The 11,497-nt window shown below is 31.2% G+C and overlaps 1 protein-coding gene across 1 annotated transcript; it reads right to left on the bottom strand.

The window, feature by feature from the left end:
• Positions 1 to 5,651: 5,651 nt before the first annotated feature.
• Positions 5,652 to 11,113, bottom strand: LOC139504480 (uncharacterized). Its single transcript, XM_071294584.1, has 4 exons — positions 10,985 to 11,113; positions 10,610 to 10,854; positions 7,902 to 8,027; positions 5,652 to 5,859 (listed from the first exon to the last, which is right to left on the bottom strand). The coding sequence occupies exons 1-4, from the start codon at positions 11,053 to 11,055 to the stop codon at positions 5,690 to 5,692; spliced, it is 612 nt and encodes a 203-aa protein (XP_071150685.1). The 5' UTR covers positions 11,056 to 11,113; the 3' UTR covers positions 5,652 to 5,689.
• Positions 11,114 to 11,497: the final 384 nt, after the last annotated feature.

The following is an 11,497-nucleotide window of genomic DNA, read 5'->3' as shown; positions in this document are numbered from 1 at the left end:
CTAACTGATAGGTGCTGAAAATTCAATCAAAATGTCATATCATTTAAACATATGTATAATATATCTAACAAAATGGTATTCTTCCCGTTTTTAGTTGTCGGTAAATATGAAATAAGAAAAGACTCAATTCCTACTTTATGTTGTACATTTCAATAAGAGTGTCAAAAGTTGAAGTTGGAATCATTCCTTCGAAAAAGAAATAATGACACCATCACTATTTAGTTGGTCGTTATGTAATTCTGTTTAACAGATGACAACCACAATGCCGTTCTCCTTGTCCTCGACTTTGACCTACCGTATAAGAAATTCATCAGGGTCGACTTACATGAGTGAAACAACGTAATCAGAATCTGCTTACACTTTCGAATTACTTGATAGAGATTGTTGTTTTTTGTCTTTTTGTAGTATACCTGTTGTTCAATGATTTGTCAGTTTGTTTTCGACTTATAAGTTTAAATATGCCTTGCTGTTTTTAGCCCTACTTTTTTGATAATATAAAGGAACTTCGCCTTTGATACAGATGTGTATGATTATTTGTTATTTCAAATGTATGATAAATCAAATCAAGTATAGTAATTTGTCAAATTACAACATTGATTTCCTATACAGCAAACGTCTGTTTCTATGTACCAGATTTGTTGTGTCACACTGTAATATGTTAATGTAACTATGGATTACGGATTTGCAATGATAAATATCAGATTCAGTGGAAGATCAAATGTCTCCAAATATGTTGCTGATACTCAAAAACCACCTAACATCTAAGCTTAAAGTTATAACTAATCAAGGAACTTTTGCTATGTCTTATCAACCTAATACGATTTTTAACGCATGTTCCCAGAGGTGTCGTGTTCTGTTTTAAATGCAATACCTACTCGAGTGTAATTACACCTACAACGAAAATGTTTGTCATTGAGTTGTCAGATATTGTCTCCAAGTAATACTAAAAATAAATTTAAGAGACATATGTAATACTTGTTATTGGGATAATAGTTGATTTTGTTAATTAGAATTTTGTCCATTAGAGAGTAACATTTCAATCTAGCAGTCGTGAAAATACTATGTTGATGGAAAGGTTATTTCCTTAAGCAGTTAAATCGATAAGAATTACATTGTCAATGTTTTTTTAGAACCTTTATGCTTTGCCTGTAGCAACTAATATCCTGACACAAGACTCAACAGAAATAACTTTTGTAGATTCCACAAATTTACAGAAAAGATAAATTACTTTTCAACGGGAAACATCGACTTTATATTTGATAGACAGATACTTCTTCACTAAAAGAGAGTTTTCTGCAAAATAATAAAACAACAGCTCAACTATATAAATTGTAAAACAGAATAGTCTACCATATACTTCAATTGGATAGCTAACGAGACAATTTTTAGTGGGATTATCTGTTGATTAGTCAAAAGTCTTTCCGTTGATTAGTCATAAGTCTTTTCTGTTGTGTTTTGTTCAATGTTTTATGTCAAAACGTTTTATTTTTGGTAAAAACGTCGTCGACTTACGCTTGTGGGTTTAAATATCGTTCTGAAAAATATTGCCTCTCTTTTGCATAGTTTTGAAAGAAGTATTTGACAAACGTTTCGTCAAAATTAACGTTGCGGTACACGACTCGTGTTTGGGAGATTTGAGGTGTTGTTCTTGAAATGCCATGGAGTTTGACAATTGCTTTAAGTTCAATATATTGCAATGAGTTTTGATAATGAACACCAAGAATAGATTGACATTTTTGTTTTTTTTTTGTCCGTAAAGGTATTTGGTGTCATTAATTGAAAAAAACTATATCCTGTACTCCAATGTATCAAGCTGGTTACCAATCTAGAAAATTACTTGTTTAATAAAAACAAATTTGGTGGACTCTTTATAGACTTTAACCAACTTTGAACACTGGCTAAAACCGGAAAAGTTATTTGTTCATTTATCTAGTAGAATTTATTACTGTTGAGAGGTTGAGCTAGCTAAACACCAGGTGTAATCCACCATTTTTTACATAAGAAAATGTATGTACCAAGTCAGGAATATGACAGTTGTTATTCATTCGTTTGATGTGTTTTAGCTTTTGGTTTTGTCATTTGATAAGGGAATTTCCGCTTTAGATTTTCATCGTAGTTTAGTATTTTTTTTTATGTTACTTTTTCCTATATAGTTTTTAAATCTTCTAAATCATAAACGTAAAAAAACAACATAAAAATATGTTTATTTCAACTTTCATTTTGAAACTTCTCTAAAAAAAAACATTATTTTGCGGGCATATATTTGGTCCACTGAACAGTTGCGTTCCGCCATAGAACATATATCTAAAGTAAGCAAACACTATTTGTATTTGTATTTGTATTTTTCTCTTATACCTAGAGGGCCAAGTATGCATGCAAGTATTTTTACCCTGCATTATTTTTATAGAGTTGTAAAGGAAAAAATTACTTCATAATAATTAAGATATAAAAAAAGAAGATGTGGTGTGATTGCCAATGAGACAACTGTCCACAAGAGACCAAAATGATACAGACATTATCAACTATAGGTCACCGTACGGCCTTCAACAATGAGCAAAGCCCATACCGCCTAGTCAGCTATAAAAGGCCCCGATATGACAATGTAAAACAATTCAAACGAGAAAACTTACGGCCTTATTTAAATAAAAAAAAATGAACAAAAAACAAATATGTAACACATTAACAAACGACAACCACTGAATTACAGACTCCTGACATTGGACAGGCACATACATAAATAACAGGTATCGACAGATTGTAGATCCATGAATGCGTATATGTATAACATACTATTAATATTTAGTTTACTTTAATTTACTGAGCTTGTTTCAAAGCTTCACAGTAACAAGAATGTGTCCATAGTACACAGATGTCCCATCCTCACTATCATTTTCTATGTTCAGTGGACCGTGAAATTGAGATAACAACTCTAATTTAGCATAGAATTAGAAAGGATCATGTCATAGGGAATATGTGTACTAAGTATCAAGTTGATAGTACTTAAACTTCATAAAAAACTACCTCGACAAAAAACTTTAACCTGAAGCGGGACATTCGGACGGACAAACGAACGAACGCACGAACGGGCGAACAAACTAGAAAACATAATACCCATAAATGCGGCATAAAAATACGTGTAAGCACCTATTTTTCTATTTTATAAAGAAATTTACCAACAATATTTTGAAAAAGATTATCAAATTTTTATAACTTGTTTCGTTATATATACAATTTTCTCTAGAGGTAGTATGAAATATTGAAACATAACGGAAAATCTTGTAGATGTCCTAAACGTGGAAGGCCTTCAACAGTTGGGTTTTTTTTAACTTAAGTAGTAATAAGGTCGTTGGTGTTAGATCTTTGACCCATTTAATCCCATATCTACTAATTGTTTTTGACGAGCTGTGCTTACAATTGTTGCTTTGTGTTGTATTTGACATGTTTGATCGTTGACTCTTAAAAGAGGAACAAAAGATACCTGAGGGACAGTCAAACTCATAGATCGAAAATAAATAGATAACGCATTCATGGCTTTAAAAAAAATGACATGTTATGTCGTGTGTACATAAGGCGTTATTGATATAGACACCTTTAATTTAAAAACACCGTTCCCCCCTTAAAAATCAATAGAAATAATCCAGAATCAGCATTTAGAATTTTTGATTGTGATGCTCAGGTACAGTTCATGACTTGATATTGGTGCAATCATCTTTTAGGCAAGGGCACAATTTTTATCGTTTCAGAGCTCAGAAGATTTAAATCAAGGAAGACATTTAAATGGAAAAAGATAATGAACTTTTTGAAGACAGACACATTGTTATTTCATTTATTATTGTTTGTTTATTTGAAGTAAAGTTAAAAAGATGCAGAGATGAGCAAATGTAATGCAGTTGAAGACCAGCGTATTACTAACTACGAAAAACAAAACAAAAAGTTATCAACTTCAAAGAATAAAATGTTTTATCATACACATGAACAGTATACAAAATATCAATATTTCGCATTAGCAAATTTGCCATCAAGGACGACAATGCCCTACGGTTCGATGAAATGGGTTTGTTGTCAGCTAATGTTTCCATAACTTTATCATGTTTATAATTAATACTGTAGTAAGCCTTTTTATCTAAAGAAGCATTTTTATCTAAAGAACTTGCATTAATGATCCATATGCTGAGCTTATCACTGACTTTTTAGACAATAAAACAAATAATATAGAACTTATCAGATGCATGGTTAGTATCTATTTTGGTTTTGCTATCCTTTCTTTTTTGTTTTCAAATTAATAACTGAACGTGTTGTCTATTTTTTCAGTTTTTGTTCCCTAAAATAATTCGGGAAGATATCGGACTTTCTTTAAGGTAGCACAATACAAAGATTTTTTTACTTCCAATCACTAACCTTTGAAATGCTGTAACTTTCTTATGAATACATAGAAAATAATAAAAGAGGTATTAATATATAGATAGATAAAAGATTAATCTTTTAAATGAATGCAATATTTTTATTATGCAATCATTATGTAATCAATTATAATGTAATTAGTGGCAAAATCTGGGTAAGTTCACTTGAATGAATTTAGCTCTATCATCTCTTTAACTATACTAAACATTTTAACGGAATCTTAATCAACACATCATGGGCTTCAAAAGGGTGTCTCAGATTGTCTCTATGGTATTCCATTCCCTCATAAATCTTTAATTAGTGTAAACATCCTTACCACATAAAAGAAGATAATGTTCAATTAGGTGTAAAATTTGTTCTACACATTCTATCTGAAATCTGAGACACCCTTTTGTAAATAATGGCCATAGGAACAATATATAATAAAATCAACCCTCTAGGGATACCTATGCAGAAGCTAATTTCATTTGAAAGTGGAAATTTGGTGAAAAATATTTTAGACACAGTTAACATTATAATTGGTTACATAATTGTTGCATAATACTAACATTGCTTTTATTTGAAAGAGTAATCTGTTAGCTATCCAAAAGTACTACTTTTATGAATTTTCAAGCATTATTAAGAAAGTTACAACATTTTAAAACTTGGGAGTTGGAGTTATAAAATCTTTGTATTGTGCTACCTTAAAATTAACCATCAATGATTAAGTAGAGCAAGATGTTATTTTGATTCTTTTTCTCTCGTTAATGTTTTTAAAATATTCGATATGAAAAGAAGGATAACTCATGTATGCATAGTGAACTTAAATAATTGATTATTAATGCTGTTATAGCAAGTTGTAAGAATGCAAAGATGTTCTCCTTTTTAAAACGCAAAGCCTTTTTTCCAAATGAAATTAAAATATTGAGCAATTAATTATACCTTTTTAACTATAGAGTATATTCTCGTTCTATTCAAGACCTCATTGAAAAAATATACACAATTGTGATAAATAAAAATATCACTTGGTGTCGAAACATTCATCTCAACGTTCCCAGAAAAAGAGAGAATAAATTTCACCACACCAGATATGCGCCTTAAATGTCTCTAGTTAAGCTTAGCGCAACATTTTAGGAATCCAAAAAGTTATACAAAAGCTGTATTGTTGATCGAGCCAATTACAAATAGCAAATATCAAATACATTGACTAATGCATATTTGCTTTTACTCTTAATACATTTGTGTGTAAAAGGCGTAAATGTATATGTTCTGAAAAGTCATCGAGTGTTTTCAAAAACATAATATATTTTTAAATGTAAAGAATACAAATTTGTTCGCTGACCACTATAACTTCATTACACTGAGCATGTGTTGTACACAAAACAATACAGTCCTGAAATGTCGTCACTTTCTGTGCGTCTAAGCGTTCTGTCAGAGCGTAGACTTTGTCATCCTTTGTGAATATCCCATTTGTTCCAGCTGAAAAAGGTATAACTAAACTCATCATAGATACCAGGGTTAAAATGTGTATATTCGCCAGACGCGCGTTTCGTCTACAAAGGACTCATCAGTGACGCTTGAATTCAAATAAAAGTTAAGAATGCCAAATTAAGTACGATTGAAGAGCATTGAGGACCAAAATTCCTAAAAGTTTTGTCAAATACAGCGAAGGTTATCTATTTCTGAGGTAGATAAGCCTTAGTACAAAAATTCAAACGTTTTGTGAAGAATAACCATGAATAAATAAATACAGATTGTTTCAACATGTAAGACCATAATAAATGGGAGGTTACATTTTTGGAATACATACATGGTAAAATTCAATACAGACCTATCATTAGGTATGCGACCGATTACATACTGTTTTTAACTAGGCTTGATCGTATGTTTAACACGGGTGAATGGACTTTCATGATCTAACTGACATTCGCATAAATTCTTTAAAAGGCTTACTTACACCACTGGGTCGATGCCACTGCTGGTGGACGTTTCGTCCCCGAGGGTATCACCAGCCCAGTATTCAGAACTTCGGTGTTGACAAGAATATCAAATATATGGTCATTCGCATAAATTTCCTGTTACAAAACCAAGGATTTTCTTATCCCAGGAATAGATTACTTTAGCCGTATTTGACACAACATTTTGAAATTTTGGGTCCTCAATGCTCTTCAACTTTGTTCTTGTTTGGCTTTATAACTTTTTTTATTAGAGCGTCACTGATGAGTCTTATGAAGACGAAACCCACGTCTGGCGTATTAAATTATAATCCTGGTACATTTGATAACTATTTACTTCATACAGAAACTTCGTGGGAAGAAAAAACAGAAATAAGCAATATCTTCAAACTCTACTTTGCTTGATGATACTTTATCACAATGTTATTTCAAATTTGGTAAGTATTACGAATCTATTTAAGCGAACTGAAATTGACAAGACACCATATACATGTACATTAAAGTCTGCCTCATATCTTGACTAACGTCTATTACTTGACAGTAAGTGTCAGTTGATAACTTAAATGTTACGACAACAGAGATGATAACAGTTTCCAATTGTGAAATTTTATTTTTATGTAGCAACATTCCAGCCTATATTCGAAGTACATGTCTCCCCATTGATACGATAATCCAGGGTTTGTATTCCCGATAATGATTTCCTCGATAGAGAAAGGCTGATCACATGGAGACTATTAAACCAAATGCTCTAAATGGTAAAATAGAAATCACACTTTCGGAGGTTTTACGAACGCCATCACGAGTTGGTTGACCGTTCTAGAATATATATTTCACAGACGGTAGTGCATTTGAGCAAAACGACGGGTGCCACATGTGGAAAAGGATCTGCTTACTTTTCTGGAGCATCCAAGAACACCCAAGTTGTAGCTATGGTTCGTGTTGCTGAGCCCTTATTTTTCTATATGACGTGTTAAGTATTACTGTTTGTCTGTTAGCTTGTTCCTTTTTTAGCCATGGGGTTGTCAGTTTATCTTTTTACTCATGGGTGTGAATGTCCCTCTGGTATCTATTGCATCCTCTGTATATACTATTACCTTCATTATTCTGTTAGATGTAACAATATAATTCATACCAAGAGAATATTTAAATGCTAAGTTCCCACTTGTAGTAAATATATAAACGCTTGTAATTTCTAACTGGTTTTAAAATACTTAATGTGTTTGTATAATATTTAACCTACGCTACCATTGGAGATATAATTTTACAGTCAATCGTAAAAATGTTGGCATGAATAGAAAAACGGTGTTTTTCTTAGATGTAAGATTTAAAAGCTAATGAAACAGCTACATATTTTGAGAGTGTATCTTTTATCAAAAATTCGTCGATAAATCAATATATACCGTCGTCTTGTTGGAAGACAAAAAGACACATTTACACTTGTCGAAATTGTATCTTAATAAAGGCAAAGGTGACATGCTTGCCATATTCTAATTTAGGATTACAAGTGTAATTTTAAATTGTATTGTTTTAACTAAAATGTAAGTCTTCTAGTAAATAATTGCTTACAATAAACAGAACCATTCCTTTTTACATTGCCACCTCTTGATAAATTTGAAGATCTGTATTTAAGTACCTCCGGGCAGGACACGTGATTATGGTTTCCGACATCAACAGCTTCTGTTACAGCTTCGTCTAAATAAAATACGGTTTACAGTGAATTCATTATAATGTGTTGAATACTAATTTTCGTGGGTTTTGTGGGTAGAGTTGAACCACGAATTAAAATGTTCAACGAATAACATATTTTCAATAGGCTTTGTATTCAGAGATTGACAAAACCACGAAATCAAAAATCCACGAAAATGCAAGATTTCAGCAATCCATGAAAATTGATACCCACAAAAATAATTGAACCCACAGTATATGGCAATTATTATCCTTGTTCGTTTCTGTGTGTGTGTGTTGCATTGTCGTTTGGTTTTTGTTGCACCGAAGTGTTTCTGTTGTTTTCATGTTTCCCTCTTATATTTGATGTGTGTCTCTCAGTTTAAGAAACCCGGATTTGTTTTCTCTCAATCGATTTATGACTTTCGAACAGTTGTATACGACTGTTGCCTTTATTTATATATCATTGACTATAGATAAATGTTTTGTTTAATTAAAAAAAGCAATCAGATAGACCTAATTGGTATTTTGATCTAGTTTCACAACGCAATACATAATTAATATTGATGTCGATTGTCTGCTGTAATGCAATCAGGTGAATTTATAACAAGAAATATAAGGAATTGATCAATTATTAATATACCTCTTCAGTAAAGAGTTTCTTATCTGGAATGATTCATAGACAAATTCGATATGTTAACCACCGCTTATATTTGTTTATTCATATAAAATATATTTTACGGATATTATAAATCGAGACACTGACAAATGTACTTAGTTCATACTTGACCATAGTTATGGCTTTTCCATGTTTAAGGTTTGTCAATTTGTACGCCTCATGTATTCATTTTAACAATTCTAACCTAATTTAAATAATCATTAATCCTATAAAGGATAACACATAGTGTGTTAATGCGATACGTATCAATACTAACGTGTTTTACGTTTGACAATTAATACATTCGATAGAATGTAATACAATCTGTTTCAATGTGTGATGATTGCAATTTGATTGATTTGTTTAAAGACAATGATGACCCGAGTAATTCAGTTCCACGCGAGTAATGAAGTCATGCATCAACAAACAGCAAATTATAATGATGCTTAAACTGACAAAGTTAATGTCCTATGATTTCAACTTTTATAAAACAGCATGTCAATAAGTTGATATTCACCTGAATATACCGTGATTACTGTCGGGCGATCATCATAATCCTGACTTAATTACATGTTATCATTGAATTATTTGCATGGCGACATTAATGCTTATACTGTTAAATCGTAATTATAGAGAACTACCGCATTACTTATTAAAATACTTTAAATATCAAGATTATGCTCAATATCGCTACCCGTACTTCATAGCTTTGTGAAAATATAATAACATATAATAAGCTTAGATTGATTTTTTAATATTAAACTATAACATGTATAATGTAATTTGAATTTAGACAGGGTTAACATGATTTAACATTTTTTTTAATAAAATTACAAATAATTCTATTTTAATGATAATCTACTTCCTTCCCTTCAAGGTACAAGCTGTCGTGAGTACAATGTTATATTGGACGTAAGCATTCGACTTTAAAATGCGGAAGGATGGGTACCTGAAACAGGTTTAACTTTCACACTGTTATTATGATTTAAGATCTGTTGATGTATTCTTCTGACGTTTTAGTCTCGTTAAAATCTCGTTCTAGAATCATTTCAAAAACATGGGATACAAGAGGAAAATATAAATGAATTCTAAAAATATTATGTAATCTCACATAAAAAATATGTTTTTACAATAAATAGTTTTTGAGTAATCCAGTTTTCAAATTTTACGACCAATCAAGTCAGTTTTTTTAGCCAAAATCTTTAGAAAATGGGTAAGGGGTACAAAAAATAATTATACAACAATCATGTACATCTCATATCATTTTTGTCTTTTCAAATTTCGTAGATATGTATTTTGTCAATCATTTATAACAAAAACAGTTGATATAATATTCATTTTGTTCTTAAAACTGAAAAAAATCACAAATTTACAAAATTGCCAGCATTGTAGATTCGACACAAAAAAACATCAAAATATGATACAACTTTCTTATATTCACAACTACCTATAGTTCTTTTTAAGTTAAATTTATTCATATTGGACTTCTTCATCTTTACCCAAAGTAGGAAAAACAGTTTAATTGTGGAACTGTGATTTGTTTTCACGATAATAGCCCAAAAAGAGGTACAAATTGATGAAAATTGGGAAAATCATCAAAATTGGGTATTTTCAAAGGATCGTAGCAAAAAAAGTGCACCACCATATGATTTTTTCTTCATCATTGAGTTTTTTACAGTCATTTAAACCCAAAGATCAGGTGAAAAAAAATGTTTAATTCTAGAAATGTTTGGCTCCTCAGAGGTGTACATCCTTAATGGGTTTCTTTAATTATGTAATGTCAACAACTCGGCTGTAAACATCTTATTGATAGCATAGGATGACAATTCAACATTTACCTTTCATTGGTACAACAATGTATGTTCTGCCGATTGTAGTCCTGTTTTCAATAAAAACAACGTCAACATATATTCAACCGGGTAAAGATAAAAAGAAGATATTAAATACGTACCAAAGGTTTGACAGACATAAGGGTGACGCTCGTCACAGTTTGTTACCACCCACTTTAAGGTCTGACTCAGATCTCCTGTTACACATAGTGTTGAGTTAAATTGAACAGATCCATTGGTGTCAGTATTCTCTAACGATAAACTAGACTCGTCCCAGTTTGACCATGTATATACTTGCTTACTAGCATCATATATGTCTGTTGTAGAATCATCACTGAATACACCAATCCAAAATTTTCCAGATTCACTAAAAATAAAAGAAAATGTCAATTAAAAGGTTATTTTCTAGTACTCATACCATTAATTGTTGTAAACGATTTGTGTATCTGGAATAACGGAACGATATCACTAATGAAGTAGAAACTAATAATATCCACTTTTTCGGTTGATCTTCGACTCCATGGAGCTCAATTTGTTCGTAATTATATGTAGCATCAAAAATAAACATAACTGGCTATAAAACTATAAATCTGATTATAAGCATCTTATCTGTCTGCATCATTTTGCATTGATAAACTCGGTGTTGTGTAAGTGTAACTCACACGTAAACTAAACAAAATTACGTTCCCATTGATAAAATTCAATGTGTACATGTAGTGTAAAACATGTTTTGTCTACATGCAGTCGATACTCCATGTAGGCCTTGTGTAGATTAAGTGTACACAAAACTAGGCATTTAAAACATTAGTTTCACCGTGTATATTTAAGGAAAAAACAATTTTTGAATAAAATTGATATTTATAACAATTATTAATAAAGTTCTTTACAGAAATGTTTGTCTAAACTTGATATATTTATTTGGATTTTTTTAAACTTAACGTAGCTTAATAAAGCCCTTATCAAGACTCAAAGCAGCATCATTGCCGAACACATAATTCATTTGAAAATAA

This window comes from Mytilus edulis, chromosome 14, assembly GCF_963676685.1.
Source record: "Mytilus edulis chromosome 14, xbMytEdul2.2, whole genome shotgun sequence".
NCBI lineage: Eukaryota > Metazoa > Mollusca > Bivalvia > Mytilida > Mytilidae > Mytilus > Mytilus edulis.
Note: the sequence above shows the minus strand (reverse complement) of the source record. Positions and strands in the feature narration are given on the sequence as shown.